Below are 22,007 nucleotides of genomic sequence, written 5' to 3' on the forward strand. Positions count from 1 at the left end.
CTTCTACAGTTGAGACTGTACATTGTTTTGTGGCTTATAGAAGGATTTCTGCCGTGGCAAAGTGCAGCTGTCACCACGGGTCTTGTTCTTGGTGGCTGGCTCAGGTCGCAGCGCTTACAGCTGCCCCCCCTTCTTTGCTCGTGACCTGCTTTGCTGGTTGTGCTGCAGCGCGTTGCAGCTTCGCGCACCGGAGTGACACTTAACAGTGGATTTGAAACAGCAGTTGCCTTTGTTTCTGAGTAAAGTTTTATCGGGTTCTGGCATAATTCTCTCTTCAAGTTATACTTCAGACCCAAACATTGCTTTTCTCATCGCCCAGCTTGCTGCCTCAGACACAGAGTGGCCTTGGGCAGTCTAAGTGCACTGTCCTTTGTCACGCTGTGTCTGCAGCTTGTCCTGGGCTCACTGGGGAAAGCTGTAGTGAAAAGTGAACTGGGACCTGGTTAAAGAGAGCCATGGTGCCTGCATTGTAGGGTTGAACCACAACAGAGGCATTCTGCTTTGTTGAATTTAGTAATATTTAGGCTACAGAATAGCGTTCCTTCTCAGTCCAGCGATACCCTTTAAGCAGCAGGGATAGTTACATTTTCATTACTGTGTGTCAGCAGAAGGCTCGGCCTTCACAATTCATGTGCAAGCCGCTGATCTGCCAAAGGTAGAAACAGCTGGGGCAAGTAGAGAACTTTGTGGTCTGACACTCTAGGTGTTGGTGTGGTTAGCAGTTAATTTCCTGTATTAAAAAAGTATTACAAAGCAGTCAACTGGCATTATAATCTGAAGTGCTCTCTGCAGTGTGGAATGCAGAGATGGGATTGAAGAAGTGCAGAAGAGTTTGCAGCTGAATAAACGATTGAGCTAAAGAGTAATGGCAGTGTTTTCCAGGAACGTCTGTCCTTACAGCATTCACTGGATTGTCATTGTTAACCACTTTTCTCTCTCCTTTTGGTTTTGAAATGCAAGAGTGCAGCACCCAGCGTGCATCACAAGAGCTGGTAATGAGCTGACAGAAGTTGTTCTATTCCCAGTGTGCTGTGCAGTAAGATACCAATGTCTTAAACCCTGTCCCAGCATTCCTGAAAAAATTACTTCTTGGAGAGGAGGTGACTTCTCCCTGGGGCCTTCTAGAGAGCAGGAGTAGCTTCCAGTGCAGGACAGGTGAGTGTGCCAGCTGAAGTGTGCACTTGTGCAATTACACCAAATGCTTCAAAACACTCAGGGGCATGGGGAAAGATCACAGCAGAGGGTTGGACGGGCAGACGGGGTGCAGGACAAGCCAGAAACGGGGCTGTGTAATGGTTATTACCGGGCTCACAGGCCAGATGCTGTTTAAAGGGTTTTATTCAAAAGCAGACTAATACGGTCAGGTCATTTGTAGGCTCTTTGATTTCAAAAATGTCTTAGTCTAGCAGTGGTAGTAAAGGGGAGTGGGGGGGAGTTTCTGCTTTCACTTCTGCTGAACGCCAGAGCAGCTGCTGATCCATACAAGCTATATGGTGCCACTGGGACCTACCTGCTTGGTGTCAGAGACAGAAATGCTAGTGCAAGTTGAAGAGTGTGAAGTAAGATAATGGCGAGTTCAGGATATACAACCGTGTGGTTTGGGTCACAGTCTTCTAAACTGGTCTTCCCTGAAGGTCCCATGACCGGTAGAGCAGTAAGAGACACTTCACATCCCGCATCACTTCAGTGCCTGAGACTAACCACGATGCTTCCCCTGTCTCCCTCAGAGACCTGCCTGCTCCACAAAAGCAGTACCTTTCCAGCAGCGTTGACAGCTGCTTCAGTGTTGTCTTACGATTTTCAGAGAACCGATGTCCTCTTCAGAGAAGCTTTAAGGGAGTGGCAGCTAAAAAGCCTGAATCTTTGGTGTCCACCCTGTTGCACATAGACGTCTGTCCTATATTCTGGTATCCATCAGTGAAAGGTTTCAGTTGTGTTTGCAGAGTGGTAGAGGAGGAGGAGGAAGTTGTAAATACTAGAGCTGGTGCTCGAGCTTAAATAGTGCTCCGGTCATTCTGACGAATCTTGCTATGGCTGAAGTAATTTACTGTCATCTTGTAAAGACACCCAGGCAGGCAGCTGCCTGCACGTGTGCTGGCCTTTGAAGAACCAACCAGTAACACTGGACTAGTCCAGCAACTTGGGCCATGGCTGGCCCCGGCGGCTTTTCTGACTCGGTCTTGGCTGCAGTAGATTCCTGCCTGAGCTTTACCAGCTACTTCTAGATACATCAGAGGCTTTCCCTTGCTTGAGCATGGAGGAAGTGGAAGCAGCATTTCTCCTGGTGGATATGTCCGTATCATGCCAGGGCAAGTCCTTTTTGAAAGAAGGCACAATTAATTTTCTTCACTGTCTGTAAAAGTAGTGTTTTTACAACGTGAAGGGGTAGCAGGAGCTCGTTCTGCGTTACCCTTTCCCCTGCAGGCTTCCCAGAGTGCTCACTGACGTGGACAGCAGTTTCAGGGTTCGGTGAAGATGAGGAAAAGCCTGGAAATGAGCTGTGGTTCCGTTGCCTGCTTCAGCTGGGACCCCCCAGGTAGCTCTGATAATTCTTGCTTGTTGACAGGTCAGAGAAGATTTGTGCTTCACTGCAGGGAGTGTCACAGACCTTCAAGGTAAGGATGTTTTTGGCTAAGAGACCAGTTTGCTTTGGGTCCTGGCAGCTGATGTCATCCCCTGGCTTGACATGTCTTCTGTGCTCGTCTGTCCGGCACGTGCTTGTGGGATCGCAGTTCCTGCTGCTGTTTGAGGAGCCTCCTGCGTGTTGTAACTTCAGGCCCCCAGTGCAGCCAAGCAGCAAAGTTTAGGACTTGGACAGGCAGTACAGGATGGCTTGGCGACTGCCTCAAAGCTGGGGAGGCTCCACTTGTCTGATGCCCTCAAGGGAATTTCTTTAGGCAATTCTTGTTTCCCCAGTTGAGTTTAGATATCAGAAGAACAGGTAGACAACTTTGCTCCCTGTAGCTGCTCATGACTGGTGTGATTTTCATCCCTGTGACCTGAAGTTGGCCTGTTCAAGGCTTATTCCTGACTTCATGGGAGCTTCTCTCTGTCCTGCAGCACAAAGATCATCTGCCTGTCCCCGAGTACCTCTGCTTCTGTGTCTCTGCTTCTCCTACCCTTTCTTCCAGCTGTGCCATGTGAAGGAAATGGAGATAAAACCCTATGGGCAGGAGGACTGGTACAGTGAAGGGTGCTGACATCTAAATGCCTTGTCTCTCTGAGCCTGGGAATGCTCTCCAGAGGCCAAGGTGAAACGAGCAGTCAGAAAATGAGTGTCACAAGCCCAGGTGAGAAGTTTGAAGGCTCGAAATGAGTGGTAATAAAACCTCTGTGTTGTGTAGATGGTACCCTGTGGGTGAGAGTAGGAAACCAGTGGTGTGTTCTCCCAGTAGCAATATCCACCAGCTGTCACCTGAGCAGCAGGGCCAGGACAGAACATCATTGTGTCTCCCCGAGTACCTGCGGCAGGGGCTCGGGGGGCAGCGGGGAGGGTGTCCCGTGCGCTCGGGGATTCTCTGTGGCCGGTGGCCACCTCGGTGCGGATCCTGGGCTGTGTTTAGGGCACGGTACAGCAGAGAGACGCGCCCGGGGCTTGGTCAAGGTTTCAGTAGCACCGAGATGTGTCGCCTCCACCTGATACCGAGCGCAGCCCATGCTAGTGGCAGGGAGGTGCCTGGCACCATGCTCTGAATCTTTTCAAGAGAAATGCAGGACTCTGTGCGATGGGCCAGTCCGAACTGGAGAAGATGGAGCCAGCTGGTTTGGTGACCGTTACTGTGCTGTAGAGCTTATCTGTCTGCTGCCAGTATCAGCTGCCAAAAAGCTCTTTGCGCTGCGCTGCGCTGCCCGGCTGTAAATGCTCCTACAAGATGCTGCCCGCAGGATCTGCCAGCGAATTTAGTGAAAGCTGAGATGATGCACGGCAACCCGTGTGCCAGGAGACAGCGCTGCGCAAAGGTTTCAGGCAAGCTGCTAACTTGCAGAAAGCTCTCCTTCACGTGCAGTACCTGCTTGCTCTTCCTTTGCTATGCTTACTCATCCGCTTAGGGGCACAGAAACTTCACGTGACTTACGTGAATCATTTGCTGTGTGCCCGCTCATTGCTTCGTCTTGCGTTACGTGTTGGGGTGTTTTTGGGGGGTGGAGTGGGGGTTATGAATAACCAATTCCATTAATAACCAACCTCTAGTAAAAAGGGATATTTCTGCCCAGCCTGTCTTTTGCAAAAGGCAACTGAGTGGAACTGATAATGGTGGCAACCAGTTTCCTTATTTGATATCACCGGGCCCATCTGTTAGAGGGGTTTTATGTTCTTGTTACCACTTAACAACTGTATCTCAGTTAGTATGCAGAGCACAACTAGTTGTACTAAGATAGAGGCTTTACGGTTGCTTGCTGCTGAACAGAATCTTGGTCAAGACCATCACTCATCCCTAGTCCAGCATTTTAATTTCTGCAAACCACTTCCAACAGATTTTTCACCTGGATTTGGTAATGATGTGACCAACAACGGTGTGAACAACATGATGTGAACAACGAGTGTGTTCTGCTCTGCTCAGGCAAATGCACGACTGGAGGGGCGAAAAAAGCAGTTGCGTTGTTTCCTGGCTCACTGCATGAGGCAGGAGGTGGCAACTTCCTCAGATGCAAGTTCCCTGCTCCTCCAACCGTCCATCCTCATCACCCTTGTTACAGCCCTGGTGAGGACCAGGGTAAGAAACAAAGCTGCTCATGGGTCCTGGCTCGCCCACCGCCCTGTGCTGTGCTCCACGGTGCTACGAGACGGCTTGAAGTAGGAGAGGATCCTTCTGCAGGGTGACAGCACCTCAGCTGGGTCCTGTCACACACTGAACTTGGAGAACATAAGACGGGTCTTGTGTAGCAAGATGATGCCAGTTGGCCTGAGCACAGGGCTGGGGAGCCAGTGGCGGGGGAAATGCCCGTGTGCTCGGGCAGGCAAGCATGGACGGTGTCATCGAGGTGTGACCTTGCAGGGCCGCCAGCGCGCTGGGATGAGCAGCTTTACCGCTTGGTGCTCCCATTTCTTCCACTGCCTCTGGGTGCTGCCCTGCTGTCCCAGGGGACCCTCTGAAGGGGGCACCTGCTGGGTGGGATCACTCTGAATTTGCACTTGGAGAGGTGGAGAACGGTGCTCATGAAGGGGACCCCCAGGCCAAGGACCATGTGTCTGGCCTAAGCCATCCCCACCTAGAGAAGTCTGCTGTGCCCCCGCTCGCTGCGGGAGAGCGGGGGGGCATGCATGGGAGGCGGGGGCTGGGTTCAGCTACCTGGGAAATAAAGCAGCATTCTAGGGCCCTGCTGCGGCTGGCCTGGCCCTCCCCTCGCAGGCAGAGCACAGAGGTGGGCGCCAGCCCGGCAGTGAGCAGGAGGAAGCAAAAATATTCCACCCATTGATCCAGCTCAAACCGTTGGCTGTGTTTGGGATGAAGGAGCCCTGACAAGTTTGCTGCTTTTTCCTCCTTGCAGCTGCTCTGTTGTTCCCGGGAGCATCTCAAATCTCAGCAACCTGCTACACGTGCTTCTGCGTGGCTGCAAAGCAATAACCTCCCTCCTCCGCCCCCGGATGAAATTGGGCTCGCAGGTAAGCTACCAGGTGAGGGGAGCACCGCTGGCCCCGACGCAGAGCTGCTCAGCCCCGCAGCCCGTAGTGAGCCGACCTGAACGTGTCTCTTCCCCTCCTCGCCCCGCGTCCCTGAAGCGATGCTGCTTCCCCCTCGGCTCTGCCTTGCCCTGGCGCAGCAGCCTGGAGACCTGCTCCGAGGTCCCTCTCAGGGAAGGGCCAGAGGGCTTTGAGCTGCCCACGATCGCTCCCCATGGCCGTACTTGTACCTTACCCAGGGCTTGGACCCCCCCGTGACCCCTTTTACCTTCCCGGACTTCCCGTGGAGGTTTGCACGCTGGGTGCCCTCAGCTGCCCTTTCACAGCCACGCGCTGCAGCTGGGGTATCGGCCGCCGCCTCAAGCACGTTTCCCCGCATCGCTCCCTGCCCTGGGACCCGGCGGCTGCGGGACCTGCAGCAGGTCGCAGCGTCCCAGGACGTCGGTGAGCAGAGCTCTGGGGAGCTGCGCTAGCAGTGAGGCTTCTGGAGCAGCTCTGCTGTGCTGGGTCCCTGGGAGGAAACCTCAGCAAAGAGCAGAGTCTGGTTTATCTTTTCCGACCACAACCAGCTTGTCAAACGCTGAACTATGGGCTGCTGAGCTGCCTGGGTTAGGCCGCTGTACGTTTCTGTAGTTTCCTATGACTGATTCGCAAACCAGTTCCCTGTCCCCCTCCCACTTTCCCCAGACTGGCAGCAGAGCACAGTACGCAGGGGTGGCTGTGGCCAGGCTCTTCTGTCATGAACTGGACCAGCAGATCAGCAGGGGAAACCCTCGTCCCCTCCCTGCAGCTGTGAACAAACGCCTGCGCTGTCCCAGAACCCACACTCTGCTTTGCCGGGGTGCCCGCCCCAGCCCCAGCCCCCCGTTCCCTGCAGAGAGGCCCTGGAGTCAGCCTGGCCACTGGGGTTTTGGCCCATCTAGCCACGTGGCTGGTTCTTCAGGGCCTGTTTGCGAGTGCAGGGAGAGACAGTCGGTGCGCAGAGACCTTTGCTGTTGTCTGTTCCACTTGCCCTGTGATCTCCAGAGCAGTACAATCCATTTACCTCCTCCCTGGACTCTGCCTCAGAGCAGCAAAACGCACCCCAAGGGACAAGCTCTGCAACTCACAAAGTGCAGGTGGCTTTTCCTTTCTGGTCCTCTGGTTTCTGGAAGCCACCCAGACTCCAACTACTCTGAGTCCATAACATGCATCAGTTACTTGCAGAGGCCAAATACAGCCCCAGGGCTCCACAGCACAACCTCCAACCGCCTCAACCCTGCAGAAAGCTGCCCGCTTTCCTCGGAAGCAAGCATCCCATGTGCTGCCAGGACACCCCCAGGCACAGAACACCTTCCCTCTGTTGTGCTGTGCGCTGTGTCCTCAGCTGTCACCCACGGGGCCCTCCTGACAGCACCAGACCAGCATACAGCTGGGTGGCCACCGAGCTGCCAGCCCAGGCCCTGGGACACGGGTCTCATGCTGCTCTGCTGCGCTGGGGTTCCAGATGGAGATGATGGAGACGCTTTGGGGCCAATATGCCCTGGTGCTGTTTGGCACATGGGGTGGGACAGGGTTAGGAGGAAACAGGACCAGATGCTTTGCATGGTGCAAGCTATGCCTCCGCGGGGGCTCAGACCACCCACCGTCATTTTGTCAGAAACCCACTTTCGTAAGGCGGCAGCAGCTGCATTTTTCTCTATACAGCCAAACTCACTTCTCACTGACCTAATTTCTCACCAAGGGTGTAGAAATGTCATGGCTTTAGGTTTTGCTGGATTTCTCATCTGTTTTTAACTGTGCTTCCAACTAGAACATCTCCTCCACAAGACCTCCACAGTCCCCCTCCTCTTGGAGTGTACGTCTTGCATGCTTGCAGATTCTTGGCACCCACAAAGGGCCCTGCTGCGCTCATGGCACTGAAAGCAAAAAATTACCTGAAAACCCGGTAAGGACCAAAAAGATTCCAACTCTTCTTTTCCTGGAAGTCTGGCAAAGCCCCAGGAAAGTGGCAGAGACAAAGACCTCATAGTGCTGATGTGCATTAAGGAAAAAGAGCTGACAAGGGGAGAGCTTCACACCAAAAGGAAGCAGGTGTTTCACTCCTGCATCACGCACTGCACTCCTCTTTCAAGTCAGAGCTAGAAAAATAAACTTAAAATTTAATTTAAGATCAAACTCTTTTGTTATTTTTCCCCCCTCACCCAGTGAAGAGTAGCTTTGGGTTCAGTTTTTTCAGTTCACGTTGTTCCTCACCCAGCACACAGGGCAGAGCCCCAGAGGTGCAGAGGACCTCACTCATTTGAACTCGGCTCAAGTCCTGGCTTGGGTTTGGGCTGGATTCCTTCTCTGGCTTTGGTTCTGCCCTGGGACTGATGCCCTCAGTATCAGCACTCTCTCCTCAAATCACACCATGGGAGGGACACTTGCTGTTGAGGTCCTTTCACTGAATACTCACCCAAGGAGGGAGAACCCAGCTCTCATCTGCAAACAGGCCTTAGCCATTCGTTAACAGCATCTGAACTGTAAGATCCGAGAATCACAGGATGGTTTGGGATGGAAGGGACCTTTAAAGATCACCTGGTCCAACTCCTTCCACTAGATGAAGCTGCTCAAAGCCCTGTCTAGCCCTGCCTTCCAGGGATGGGGCATCTACAACTTCTCTGGACAACCTGTTCCAGTGTCTCACCACTCTATATAAAAAAATCCTACCTTTCTTATGACTCATCTAAACCTACCACCCTCTTGTGGTTTAAAACCTTTGCCCCTTATGCTGTCACCACAGGACCTGGCAAAGTGTCTCTCCCCATCTTCCACATCGACCTTCTTTATGTATTGCAAGGCGGCAAGAAGGTCTCCCTGGAGCCTTCTCTTCTCCCAGCTGAACCACCCCGACTCTCTCACCCTGTCTTATACGATGTACAAAGCTTCAACCAAGAGATCCACCGCAGTGGCAGGAGCCAACAAGTCTTTAAGTCACCCCAGAACCCAGTTTTTCCTTCTTCTGGGGGAAAAACTAATTGCTAACTGTGGCTGGGGAGAAGGTGGGCTCCTGGGAGGAGGAGGGAAGCAGAGCATAGAGGAAGCCAGAACGACTGAACATGCCGAAGTGTTTTTCCTTGTCTCCTTTACCTGAGCCACAACCATTCCGAGTTTGGACCTCACTGTTAGTTCACAGATAGTTTTAAATGTAAACTTTTTGTGAAGCAGCTGACGCTTCTGCCCCCTAAGACCTATTCCAAATTGTCCCCCTAGCCGGACAACAGCAGGTGTTCCTGAATCCTTTGAAAATTGAACAGCAAATGGAGACTGGGCAAAGACAAACTCCCTCTCCAGTCACATCGCAAGTGTTTTGTCCAGACACACAACTACTCTTTACTGCAAGCAAGCCCATTCACCTTCACTTCCAAAAATCCTCAGGGATTTTCTTCCTGACCTGCAAATTCCTGCAAAAGGGAAATGAAAAGTGCTCTTGGCTTCTACATCTGCCAGATTCCGGAGCCCAGAAATTCACCTGTTCCACATCCGTAGCACAGTTTAGCCCCAGAAGTGCCCCACGGCTACAGCTGTGGCACCCCCTGGAACCCGAGCAGGGCAGCGGGTGCCCAGCATTAGCGCCAGGAGCAGATGCCCTGGGGCCGGCAGCCAGCCCCCAGTTACGAGCACACAGAGGGGAAGCTTTTTCAAAGCCAGGTCGCTGCACCAGTCCCACATAACAAACCCCCCAGCTTGCAGCTCCCCTGGCACCCAGAGCTGACCAGCCTGTCAGCCCAGTGGCACCAGCCCTGGGTGCACGTGCTGGTTTTCCAGCAGGCACCATGTCCCTGGGAACCCGTCAGGCGGCAAAGCGCAGCGAACCAGGCTCCCACCTGGCAGGCAGCAGCACATTTCAGCGTCTCAGCATTCAGCTCAGCGAGAGATGCCGGGCCCTGCTTGTCAGCAAATGCATTCGCCACAAAAGCTGTGGCTTCTCCTGTGAGAACAGCTACACACCTTACGGGGGGTCATGGTGAAAAATGCTCCCGAGTATCTATGAACTCCTGAAGCACTCCCATTAATAAATGCAAACCAGTTCCCAAAAGGCAGTTTTCAGCTTTGAATTTTACAGAACGGAAAGCATATCATGACTAAGAGGACAGAAATAAGCTGAAGCATCTGCTCTCAGCAGGCTGCTCCCCTGAACCAGGCAGGACTGAGCAGAAACAGGAAATGCAAATCTGTTATCTCCACCCCCATACATCACCCATATGAACCCCAACCTTTCCTAACTCACCTAGTCCCACAAGATGTAACTGATTTGAGCTGCAGCTCAAGTGCTTTTGGGGTCAGAAATGGTCCTGGCTATGTTTGGAACACTGATGCAACATGTTGCTTTCTTCCATAGCACAATTATTAAATTTCTTAGTGTCCAGACTTTCACACTTCAGTTTGACCCTTTAAAGCAATTTACTTCAAAAGCTAAAAAAATAAGCGTAGTTTAATTCTGAAAGCATGTTTTTACCCACATGTGTTTTTACCCACATGGCTGGGCTTTGTCTTCTTTTGGAAAGAAGAAAAGCCTCTAGAGCCACACGTGCATGCAAGACTACCAAGTTAAAATTTTATTGGAAACATTCAAAAGCTCTATTAACAAGATTACCTCATAGTACAAATACAGATTTAAATGCATAAACTAAACCAATTAAAAAGCTATTCATGATTACTGTACATAAGTGGAATATTACTCTTGGCAATCCATTTTGTGAATGAAATAGAATGAAAGCTGGGTTAGGAGAAACAGCTCTAGAAACAAAAGACAATCGATCTGCTCAGGACAAGATTAGAAAGAGGTTCTTCTTTCTAACACAGGCATCCTCTAAGGAGACAAGAACAAACTGAAGGCTCTGAAGCTTTGAGGAGCTCAGTCTTCCCATGCCTGTTTATGCTTTCAGTCACATGGTCACAGCACATAATCAAGCCCAGTAAACAGAATCCTACATATTTTGCTCATCCTTGAATTCTAAGGAGGAGGCACTCATAGAGTAACTGGGACTTTCAGAGGCTAGAAAGAGCGAAGATTACCTTCCATGTCGCAGAGCTCTGCTCTGAATCATGGGCAAGCATTTGCTTAGAACTAAAACCAGCTGGAAGTAACTTCAGTCAGTGTCTGTTGACTTAAAGTGATCATCATCCACAGTGGAGTAGATGTGTCCCTCACTGCTAAGGAATTCAACAGCTTGCCTTTGAAGATAAAAAAAAAAAAAAAAAAAAAAAAAAAGTGACTGCTAACTAGTCTTTATCAGCACCTTTCTCTCAGGGATTTCCCATTTACAGACCCCATCCCTCCTGTTCCCTTCTGGCACCTGCCAAGGGAAGCTCTCGGTGGCTCTATCCTGTGAGCAGCTGAAGTGCTGCTCCCCCAGTCACTAGTACTGCAAGTTTCTCCAAAGCTATGGCAATGTGCTCCCCCCGCAGCTCTCAGGGTCTGCCTGCCACAGAGGGAAAGGTCACCACTCCGTGCTTCCCCGGTAAAAGCCGTACCTACCACTCTGCTTCAAAGGGGAGAGAACGCAGAAAGGTAACAAATGTTAATTACTGTTTTTCTAAGTCTCAGGGAAGGCAAGTTCCAAGAGACAGCAAAGAAAAGAACAGGAGCAGTCTATTCCCGTGTGCAGCGAGCAAGGCAGTCCTCAAAAGAAGAAAATAACTGCTAAGGCGCTGCAGTATTCCTAGGTACCTGTTACTTTGCTACCAAGCTGTTAAACAGCTTGTTTTGAAAATAGGGAACAAAGTATTTTATCACCCCTTCAACTGACAATTGCTCATTCTAAGCTCCTGGAGACTTCAAAAGATCTGGCTCACCACCACATCCTTCTGGGAACAAGTGAAACTACCAGCGTTGTGTTACAACTAAAGATCTGGGCTTGCCCGCTATTTTCCTCTCTGCCTCCTTTTATCACTCCAGGAAGGACTGCCTGGATTTCCAGAACATCCTTCTTTTCTATGCTTCTACTTACTTGATTGTTGACATGCTCATATGGTGGAGCTGAAGTTTCAGCTCTTGAAGACTCATTCCTTCTGGGACAGGGCAATTTTTAATCAAGTTCAACACCTGGAAAAGCAACAACCACCATCAGCATACAGCTAAGCTTCTCTATCGCTGACGGACAGCAAAGCTGAGGAAGAACTTCCCGTCTCCGAAGGGTAATTGAGCTTGCATTTGTCTTACATCACACCACAGCAGCCTCTGCTGCGACTGCTGTGCTCCTGGAGAAGCTGCTTGCGCCCACCTGACCCTGATGTGCTGTGAGTCCGTTCACTCCTAGGCTGCCACCGGCTCCATAGCCCCCCACGTCACCTGTCCCAGTAGAGGAAAACGTCTGAGGCACTCTTGATGCTGACTGAAATCACAAGAGTAAAACTGTTGCAGTTACACAGGCTGCTGCAAGCCCACAGCGTTAAGAATCGGTGTTACTTCAGAGAGACAGTAATTAAAAATAGATTCCCAAAAGAAACCACTAGAAATGGACTGCAACGCAATCTCTCCAAGGAAGCCAGGACTCCTGTTACACCTTTGCTGTAGCCCCCCAACAGCTTCAAGCTTTCCAGCCCAACTGGTACACAATTTCCACAATGAACCAAGAGGTCCCTCCCTTTGGGAGACAACCAGTAACCCAGCAAGGGCCATGACAGAATCAGGATCTTCAAGTACATACCGTACGATTTTTTCTGAGGATCATATGCGCATGGACAATCTCTAGCATGTGTGTGGTGAACTCATTCATGTTTTCCACAGGCATCATCTTAAATGCCACCAAGCTTTTCTTATTCTTTCAGAGGGAGAAAAAAACAACAAAGAAAAAAAATTAACATCACAGCAACAGGAACATGCTTAGCAGCCAATCCAACCACTCCATCCAGGAACAGGGATCGTGGTGGTTATGGAGCTTGTCTGCATGTAACTAGTCCAAAATTTTCTGACTCACATTTTGTGTTGGCTTTGCCTGGGACAGAGTTAGTTTTCTTCATAGTAGCTACTATGAAGCTATGTTTTGGATTTGTGCTAAAAACAGTGTTGATAACACACGGGTGGTTTTGTTATTGCCAAGCAGTGCTTGCACAGAGTCAAGGCCTTTTCTGCTTCCCACTCCACGGCACCAGCAAGGCTGGGGGGCACAAGAAGCTGGGAGAGACTGGACTCATGAGAGTCCAGTGGGAGTTATCAGCATTTCAGGAGTCACGCATCAGAAAACAAGACAACACTCACTGGTACACATCTTCACACCTATCACTGAGCCACCAACAAAATCCTGGTTCACTCTCTCCTTGTATTATTCCTCCACAGAAGTACTGAGCACGCATCTCAGTTCAGCTACGAAGTAACAGTTGAGCTTCAGCAGCTGAACTTTAAAAAATTATACAAAGTGATTCAACAGGCAGGACAGACTGACCAAATGGATGTTCCAAACCATATGACGCCATGCTCAGCATACAAAGCTGGGGGAAGGAGAAGGAAGGGGGGACGTGTGCAGTGATGGTGTTTGTCTTCCCAAGTCCCTGTTAGGCATGATGGAGTCCTGCTTTCCCAGGGATGGCTGAACACCCGCCTGCCGACGGGAAGCGGCGAATGAATTCTTCGTTTTGCTTTGTTTGCATGTGCAGCTTTTGCTTCACCTATTAAACTGTCTTTACCTCAGCCCATGAGTTTTCTCACTTCCATTCTTCCAGTTCTGTATTCTAAAGGGAGCCCACTAACACTATGTCAGACGACCAATGCCTCACACCACTGCACCAGCCTCGTGACTTGGAGTCACGGGTAACATGATCTTACCTGGAAAGACCGAAGATGACCAGCTACTTTTACATAAGTTCCTGGAGGTATCACAACATTCTCACCACCTGCCTCCTGGCAGAGAGGAAAAGGAGAAAAGAGGGTTTTGCCAATTCAGGTTTCCATTTCTCAATTATCACAATAAATAATCTGGGAAAGGAGGCTTATCTCAAGCATGCACTCCTACGTTCAGTAAGAGCAGTTAGGTAAACATAACAGTAAATGAAAAACAGAGAAAAAAAATATTGGCTCGTTTGAACACATTGTAGACCTGAAAGGAGTCAAAACCAGTCGTCTGCTCTGCTCTCTCTGTCCGCTTCCAAGAGACCTCCACAGAGCAACAAGAGGAAAGAACCCTCAAATAGTAAAAAGGCAGGTGTTCAACTATATAACTTGGCTAGGGGAATGGAAGCAGGACAGAACCTTTTCTGAAGTTGTGATAAATTTGCAGTTAAGACAGCTTAATCTTAACTCGAGTTAAGCCAGAATATCTGCCTAATTACTTTCCCCAAAGTCATTCAACTGAACTCAGCTGTCTGCCTACAAATACGTGTTTCATTAACATGGGCTAGCTTTAAAGGTTTGCTATACCAGCATGAGAGTCCAGTGGGAGTTATCAGCATTTCAGGAGTCACGCATCAGAAAACAAGACAACACTCATTGGTACACATCTTCACATCTATCACTGAGCCACCAACAAAATCCTGGTTCTCTCTCTCCTTGTATTATTCCTCCACAGAAGTACTGAGCACACATCTCAGTTCAGCTACGAAGTAACAGTTGAGCTTCAGCAGCTGAACTTTAAAAAATTATACAAAGTGATTCAACGTAGAATCATGCATGGACTACAAAACAGGAGAGTCACATACAGTACACCAGTGATCTCTGCTACAGCAGATTCTCCCTTGGATTTTGGAGGCATGTTATCCCTACAACACTTCTCAGAAAACCCACGTCTTTGATAAAAAGTCCTGCAAGGAGTGAGGAGTTGGACTTGATCCTTAAGGATCCCTTGCAGCCTGAGATATTCTGTGATTCTGTAACTTTCTTCACTGCTCCCACAAGCTTTTAAAGAAGCGTGCTGGCAATGAAATCGATGTTTACTTACATCAGTATCAACCCACTGCCTAACGTCCATCGGGGCCGCGGTCATGTCGTCCACCTTGTAGAGGATGTTTGTCGGTGCCTTCTCGGCGTGCCGAATGACGCCCACGATGGTGACCTGCCTCGGGAAGGGGGGGCGGTTACCCGGGGAGGGGGGGCGGCTACCCGGGAAGGCCCCGAGAGGCACGGCTGTCCCACCGCCCCCTCCCGCCCGCCGTTCCCGGCGCCCACCTGGGCGATCTCCATGTCGCAGATCCGGAAGGTCTCGTCCCCCTGCTCGGCCGCCAGCAGCTGCGACACGGTGCAGGGCACGATGTTCTGCGAGCGGATCCTCTGCAAGTGGCGGCGGGGCCGTCAGCGGCGGGGCCGTCAGCGGCGGGGCGGCCGCCCCCCTCCCGCTGCCCCGGCCGCCGCTCCGCGCCCCGGCGCCGGCCCAGGCCCCGCTCCCGGCCTACCTGCTTCTTCTCCGCCTGCGTGCCGGCGGGGGAGCCGAAGCCGCCCGGGGACTGCGTGTAGCCGCCCGCGGGCGCCGAGGGACCCATGCTGCCGTACCCACCGTCGAAGGTACCTGAGGGGGGAAGGAGAGCCGGTGAGGCGGTGGTGACGCCCCCCCATCCCCGCCGCCATTAACGGGGCGCGGCAGCGGCGGCGGCCTCAGGGCCCCTTCCCCGGGCTCCCCCCGCCCCCCTGCCGCCCCCGGCCCGGCCGCCCCGGCCCGCACCGTGCCCGCTCCACATGGCGGCGGCCTCTCGCTGGGCGCCAACCGGCCCGCGCGCTCCGCCCCTCCCCGCGCCGCCGGCTCCCGCCCAATCCGTGCGCGCCGCTCCCGGCGGCCGACAGCCAATCGCGGCCCTCCGTCTTCCGGCTCCCTCCAATAGGGGAGCCCCGCGGGGAGGCGAGCGGCCGCCGCCGGTTTGGGTGCGGGCGATGCCCGGCCGCGCTGCGGTGAGGGAGTGCGAGGGGGCGGGGCCGGGCACGGCACGGCACGGCACGACACGGCAGCCGCTGCCCGGCATGCGGCCCGTCGCGCTCCTGCTCTGCCCGCTGGCCGCGGCCCTGTCAGGTAAGTGGGGGGCAGCGCGGCCGGCCGGGCGGGGGCCCGAGCGGTGCCCGGCGGCGGCTCCGCGCCCCCGCCCCCGCTGAGCCCCGCGTCTCCCGGCGGCGGCAGGGCGCTTCTGGCACGTCACCGACCTGCACTGGGACCCCGACTACGACGCGGCCGTGGCCGCCGGGCAGGTGTGCCCCTCGGGCGGCCCCCGCGCCGCGCCCGCCGCCGGGCCCTGGGGCAGCTACCTCTGCGACGCGCCCTGGCGCCTGCTCGTCTCGGCCGCCCGCGCCATGAGGAGGCGCCTGCAGCGGCCGGACTTCGTCCTCTGGACCGGGTGAGGCTGCGGGGAGGGCCGGGGTCCCGCCGCCCGGGGGGGGTCCCGCCGCCCGGGGGGGGGTCCCGCGGCTGACGGAGCCCGCCTCAGCTCGCCTGCCCCGCGGGGGGAGGCACCGAGCGCTCCCGGGGCGGGCGCCGGCCGGCCGGGCTGTCGTTCTCGGCGCGGCCCTGCCGGCTCGGGGAGTTTGGGGGGGCGGGGGGGACCCAGCGCCCCTTACGCGGGGCGAGGTGGGGATGTGCCCGTCGTGCAAACAGGCTTGGGGAGGGCGCCGCTGCGGGGGGCTCTCGGCGCCGGCCAGGGGCTCCCGACAAGCCCCAGCAGCGACAGGCAGGTAAGGGGGGGCGCGCAGCCCACCGCCCCTCGTTTGCTTTCGGCTCGCTGCCGGCCCTGGCTGAGCTCCCGCGGGGCGGGGGGCGCGGGGCGCCGCTCTGGTCGTGAGCGAGCCCTGCCTGTCCGGCAGCGCTGCAGAACAGAGTTCGGCGTCTCCTCAAACTGTAAAGAGGCACCTGGGAGACTTGTCTCAAAAAGGGGCTGTTTTGCTTTAGAAGCAGGAAGAACCCCCCCCCAAATGGAGTATGTTTTTTCCTAATATGGTCTCCAAAGGTGGGTACCCTGTTCCACAGGAGGCCTCCATAGCACTTACAGTAAAAGCTTTATTTTGCACTATTATTCTAAGTGCCTGTGTCTTCTTGTAGTGTCTGCTTTTCTCCTAATAGTGCAACATCAGCCTGTAATCTGCTGTAACCTCCAGTCCTAGTTCGCAGTGCTGTTGCCTGGCCCCCACGGTTCAGTTGGCTGTCTCTGTGGATGAATGTTTATACTTAGAAGTAGTTATTGGTCCTTATGACTTTATGTTGATTTTATTTTTCCTTCAAACTATTTCTCCCACTTCTTTGACATCACTTTGAATTTTCATCTTTGTCTTCGATGGGCTTGTTGACAGCCCACCATCATCTACAAATGGCACAAGCCTATTAGTGAAGACGTGGAAGTGTGCATCTGCCACGCTTTTGGAGGCAGACCTCAATGATCACTACCTTACTGGAGGCATTCCTTTGTTTTGTTTTAATAAGAGTTGTTACCCTGCTGTTTGAACAGCTGTGCCAACAGCTTTGCTTTGCTGATTGACCTGAGACTGCAAAATGCTGCTCCTTGCGGTATTTCCAGTCAGCTTTAGTGTCTATTAAATGTACCAGGGCAGAGTGAGCCTCCACTTCATACGCTTGTGTTTAGGTTTTCATATGCTTGTTACAGGTTTTTCAAGGTAGGATAAAGTGGAGCCCACTTCCACTGTGAACAATTCCTTGAAAGTCCATCAGTGCCTTGGCCAGTCAACACAGCGCTGGTTCCAGGCACCCAAAAGCTTCAACTTTATTTTCTAGGAGGCACAAAGAAAAGTCAGCAAGTTTCTCTGCCTTGCGTATCACTTTAAGTGTATGCTCTGTTAGTCACAGACATGCTGCTTTTATTTATCTAGAGATGATACTCCTCACGTCCCCAATGAGAAGCTTGGAGAAGAAAAGGTTCTGCACATAATAGAAAATCTGACTTCTCTGATCAAAGAGACGTTTCCAGGTAGGATTTGATGGGATGAGAAGGGGAGAAAGGAGCACAGTCTCTCATGGGAAGAACTTACCAGGGTGGAAAAATGACAGAATTGGGAAGGGGAAATGCACAGAAGGGCTGTGGTTGCTGGGACTTGTTTTTTCCTCTTCTGAGTTGCTGTATGGCATGAGGTGTGTCTTATGCACACTCATTGTTTCAGGTTAACTCACTCAAGAGAGGAAAATATTACAGAAATTACACTTCTGTAATTAGTCATTAAGACAGAAAAGGCTTAAGGTTTCCTCATGCTTAATCCATGTCAGCAGTGGGGGAAGGAGTCTTATTGATGGTGAAAGCTCACTGATTCATCTGTAAAGCCGTGGCTCTGGGGTGGCTTGTCCTGCAGAGGGGATGGTCTTTGCAGCGTTGTACTCTCAGTCCTTGCAGCCACGTGGCTGTGGTGTGGATGATTTGCTTTTGCGAGGCTCTCAAGCCATACTGTTCTTCCCAAGTGTGTGAGTGCCTCAGGGAGCTTTGGTGCTGAGGAACTCTGAAGCAAGCACGCAATTACTCTGAGCCTCCTTTTCTCTGTTTCTAGATACCAAAGTCTACGCAGCAATGGGCAATCATGACTTCCACCCCAAGAATCAGTTTCCAGGGAGACAGCACAGGATCTACAACCGAACAGCTGAACTATGGCGTCCCTGGCTGAATGATGCTTCCACTGCTTTTTTCAGGGCAGGTGCGGCACCACTGGCTCATGTTGGCAGCAATCCGGGGAGTTGGGCATGGTTTAGGAGAATACCATGAAGGGTTTTCCCAGCCTCTATGCTCAGTGAAACAATACCTATGAGTATTTGCAAAGGAAGGGTCCTATTTAGTGCTGACTTCTGGCACTGAGTTCTCCTGCTTGCAAGAAAAGAAGTTTTTTTTATGCTTTAGTCTTTCCTGCTTTCCTCGAGTTACTGGAAAGTGCCCCTATGGAGAATGCAGAGTGGTGAACTTCGGTGGAAGAAAAAAGGACTTTTAAGAAAGCTGCTGGTGCAGGCAGCACTGTGGTGCTCTGGAGCTGCCCAGCTCCTGCTCGCCCTCTCTTCACCCTGAGAGGCATCAGTACCACAGGAGGCACCCAGCGAGAAGAGTTGCTCCAGTTCCCTGTTCTGGTGTGGTCAGAGTGCGGCTGGCGCCTTGTCCAGATGGTGACTTTGCTGTGGCTATGGCCAAAGAGAGCTGAGAGGGTTGGAAACAAAGGGATGCGGTGTCACGACAACCAGCTTGACCAGACCTCCAGCTCTTTCCCTGTCGGTTACATTTTTCAGGAGCTTTCTACAGTGAGAAGCTGCCCAGCCCAGGGACAAGGGGGCGAATGGTTGTCCTCAATACCAATCTGTACTATGACCAGAATGATGAGACAGCTGATGAGGAAGATCCTGGAGGGCAGTTCCAGTGGCTGGAAGAAACACTGACCAATGCCTCTAGAGCAGATGAAATGGTATTAAAAGAAATGAATAAAGAAACTTTGTGGAGGGCTTCTCCTACCCTGGAAACTCTTCTCACGCCTGCTTTTCCCTCTGTGTGATCACAGCGAGCCGGTGGGAAGCATGGGCTTTGTGTTCAGTGCAACTCTTTCTTTTGTAGGTCTATATTGTGGGGCACGTCCCTCCTGGCTTCTTTGAGAAGAAACGAGGAAAGCCCTGGTTCCGGAGTGGCTTTAATGAGCGGTACTTGAAGACTGTGCAGAAGCACCACAGAGTGATTGCTGCCCAGTTCTTTGGGCACCATCACACAGACAGCTTTCGGATGTTTTACAGTGATACAGGTATTGGTTCTGGCCACCCAAGCATTTGCGTACTAGCTCTGCCAGCTCCCAGAAAATGACTGTTGATGAGAGGTTTTGTTCAGTGGCTGTTAGCTGAATGCAGCTGAGAAGCCAGAAAAGGCTTGTGAAATGCTTTGGTCAACAAGAGACAGCAGTGGTTCTGATCACCACCCCCAACCTGTAGCTCCAGCCCTCCTTCCTGTTTACCCTCAAATTTTGTCATTTTGTCTGGGTCTCCTTGGCTGAGTGTGGTTCTCTTGTGCACCCTCAGTGCAGGAGTCTTTGGCAGCAGTGGAAAGCCTGTTCTCAGCTGCAGCAGTCCCATGTTCAATCCCTGAGGCTGTCCAATGTGCCGATCTTGACGTGTGCTGTCGTGACTAGGGCTGGTGACAAAACTGCTGTTTGCAGTGTGATCTGTTCCTGGGGTGCTCGCTGCTACGTGGACGGCGTGTGATACAAGCCAGCATCTCCCACTCATGGGTGGTTTTGCCTTTTTGTTAAGGTTCTCCAATCAATGTCATGTTCCTGGCCCCTGGAGTGACTCCCTGGAAAACGACGTTACCTGGAGTGAACAATGGAGCCAACAACCCTGGGATTCGGGTGATCAACTACGATCCAGACACCCTTCAAGTGTTGGTAGGGGATCCCCACGTGCTGCACGGTGCAGTTTTCTAGAAGAGTACTTTAATTCCTCCATGAAGTTTCAGCCTCCTGTCTAGCACAAAGATTTAGTAAGCCTGTCAGTGAGTAAGAGCAAGACGACCACAGTCAGCTGGGCCAGCTCTTCTGCCAGGATGAGTTACTCGGGGCAGCACAGGACAAGTTTTGTCATGTTCTTGATGTCTTTAGCTAGTTTCCCTTGACACTGGCTTTACTACCTAGGTAATGTGGATTGCAGAGCTTCTTGTTCAGGACTAACAAACTCCTCGAATCCCCTCCAAAAACTTCTAACCATCTAGGAAATTATTTGGGTCCCCCTACTTGCTAAATTGTTTCATTTGCAATGGATCTGAATTTGGATGACTTGTAGGGGCAGCTTCTGTTTCCTCTGTCTCTTATTTGCAAAGAGGCAGAGGATGGGGGGTTTGTGCCTCTCTTTGCAATGGACCCAGCAGCTCTGTGGCTGCTCTGTTTACACATTTATAGCATGAGAAACGAATGCTGAAATACACTGTGGAAGGCTAGGGAACTGGTGAGGCAGAGAGAAAGGGGTAAGGGCTGAGAACAGAAGCTGTGAAAAACGTTAGTCTGTAGTTTGCTCACAGTTGAGAAAATAACTTCACTTGGTGAGCAACTCTAGTGCAATCCCTGCTTCTGCCAATGGGCAGTGTTGATAGTAAATAAGAGTGATTTTTTTTCAAGATGTCCAGGCCTGAACTTCATGAGGTTTGGTGGTAAAAGTCAAGCAGAGAAAAGCCGTTCATCCCTGATGAGTTCTGGAGGCTCTCACCTGAGGTGTCTGTCCCCAGGTTCACGTCTTGGTGGAAAGCAGCTGTTGGGAGGCAGCTGAGCCCTCGCTGGGCAGGGGGGTGTGCTGCCTGTGGTGAATACATGTAGCTGTTGTGCTGCACAGCAGACCTGGGAGAAGGGGCTGATCACAGCCTAGCCAGGCATTTCCCTCGAGGGCTGAGCCTTTCTTGATTTGTCTTCATTCTCTTTTCTCTCCCTGCAGGATATGGTGACTTACTACTTGAACCTAACCCGTGCGAACATGATGGCCCCAACATGGGAGGAAGAGTTCCCCACATGGGAGGAAGAGTATGTGCTGACAGAAGCCTTCCAAGTCCCTGATGGCTCTGTGCGCTCCATGCAAATGGTGCTGGAGAGGATGTCAAAGGATCCCCACTATCTGCAGCAGTACTATGAGTTTAACTCTGTCAGATATGACCTCACGCCATGTGAGGAGGCCTGCCGTGTCGATCATGTCTGTGCCATCAGGGAAATTGATTTTACAAAATACGATGAGTGCGTTAAAGCCAGCAGCTCTGCCTCTGCAGCTGTCAGTGTTTGGTTTTTATTCTTCTGCTTGCTCTTAAGACTTCTCAGTCCGCAGCAAGCACTGTAATGACAGAGAGCAAGAGAAAACAAGGAGAGTGCAAGTTCGTGATGCACGTGAGTTGGCAGTTGAGAACTTACTCAGAAACCAAGACAAAATCAGTGGCTCTTACTAAAAGCTCTGTGATGTCAATTTGAAATCTTTTTCTAGAAAAGCTTGATGTACCAGGAAGGGGCAGTGATTGTTACAGTCTCTGTGCCAGGCTGACTGGTGCCAGGGAGCGTGTCCCACTCGTCCCATGACGTCTGAGGCAGTCTCCCGAATCAGATGAATTCCAGGCCCTGTGGATGGAAGCTGTGAGCTGCCATGTGTCCCTGAGGAGTCTGCTGATAGGTGGGTACCTTGTGTTGGTGCACACCTTCCCTTCCGGAAAGGCCACCAACTGGTGACCCAGAAGGTCTTGTTTTGGTGGCCTTGTGCAGTATCAGCCTTGCCTTTGGCTTGTGAGCTAAGCCAGGTGGGATTAGTTCTTTGACAGTGTATGAGCTTCAGCAGGTGTGGGCTGTGACTTTCATGTGTCAGCATCCAAGATGAGGCTCTAGGCTAGTGAGGTTGATTATTAAAAAATAATAAACAGCTCTTCCCTTCTGTGCCCTCTGAACTCGCCCCTTCCTTCATTGGGGTGTTGTAGGCTGACCTTGACCGTTTAAGGATCTCCGAGCGATGGGGCGATGGGCATGGGGTGG

The 22,007-nt window shown here is 52.1% G+C and overlaps 3 protein-coding genes across 3 annotated transcripts; 2 read left to right on the forward strand and 1 right to left on the reverse strand.

The window, feature by feature from the left end:
- The first annotated feature begins 50 nt into the window (after positions 1–50).
- Positions 51–9,925, forward strand: LOC121085780. Its single transcript, XM_040588769.1, has 2 exons — positions 51–1,155; positions 2,425–9,925. Exon 2 carries the CDS (start codon positions 6,263–6,265, stop codon positions 7,397–7,399), a length of 1,137 nt encoding a protein of 378 aa, XP_040444703.1. The 5' UTR covers positions 51–1,155; positions 2,425–6,262; the 3' UTR covers positions 7,400–9,925.
- A 263-nt stretch (positions 9,926–10,188) lies between these two features.
- On the reverse strand, positions 10,189–15,326 carry RPA2 (replication protein A2). The gene is made up of 9 exons (XM_040588771.1): positions 15,238–15,326; positions 14,972–15,084; positions 14,748–14,849; positions 14,521–14,634; positions 13,413–13,487; positions 12,298–12,411; positions 11,872–11,982; positions 11,599–11,693; positions 10,189–10,822 (listed from the first exon to the last, which is right to left on the reverse strand). The coding sequence occupies exons 1-9, from the start codon at positions 15,251–15,253 to the stop codon at positions 10,738–10,740; spliced, it is 825 nt and encodes a 274-aa protein (XP_040444705.1). The 5' UTR covers positions 15,254–15,326; the 3' UTR covers positions 10,189–10,737.
- On the forward strand, positions 15,252–21,909 carry SMPDL3B (sphingomyelin phosphodiesterase acid like 3B). Its single transcript, XM_040588768.1, has 8 exons — positions 15,252–15,579; positions 15,685–15,898; positions 17,379–17,476; positions 18,045–18,188; positions 18,766–18,938; positions 19,085–19,265; positions 19,768–19,901; positions 20,938–21,909. Exons 1-8 carry the CDS (start codon positions 15,252–15,254, stop codon positions 21,328–21,330), a joined length of 1,665 nt encoding a protein of 554 aa, XP_040444702.1. The 3' UTR covers positions 21,331–21,909.
- The last annotated feature ends 98 nt before the right edge of the window (positions 21,910–22,007 follow it).

Source organism: Falco naumanni, chromosome 3, assembly GCF_017639655.2.
Source record: "Falco naumanni isolate bFalNau1 chromosome 3, bFalNau1.pat, whole genome shotgun sequence".
Classification (NCBI taxonomy): Eukaryota; Metazoa; Chordata; class Aves; order Falconiformes; family Falconidae; genus Falco; species Falco naumanni.

Bases quoted from the DNA above. Each gene is read 5' to 3' on its own strand.
- RPA2 (XM_040588771.1), bottom strand. The intron at 12,412-13,412 runs GTAAGATCATGT...TCCCTCTGAAAG, and splicing joins GTCATCTTCGGTCTTTCCAG to AATAAGAAAAGCTTGGTGGC. The intron at 11,983-12,297 runs GTATGTACTTGA...TTGTGATTTCAG, and splicing joins TCCTCAGAAAAAATCGTACG to TCAGCATCAAGAGTGCCTCA.
- LOC121085780 (XM_040588769.1), top strand. From the start codon at position 6,263: ATGACTGATTCGCAAACCAGTTCCCTGTCCCCCTCCCACTTTCCCCAG.
- SMPDL3B (XM_040588768.1), top strand. From the start codon at position 15,252: ATGGCGGCGGCCTCTCGCTGGGCGCCAACCGGCCCGCGCGCTCCGCCC. The intron at 15,580-15,684 runs GTAAGTGGGGGG...CGGCGGCGGCAG, and splicing joins GCTGGCCGCGGCCCTGTCAG to GGCGCTTCTGGCACGTCACC. The intron at 18,939-19,084 runs GTATTAAAAGAA...TTTCTTTTGTAG, and splicing joins CCTCTAGAGCAGATGAAATG to GTCTATATTGTGGGGCACGT.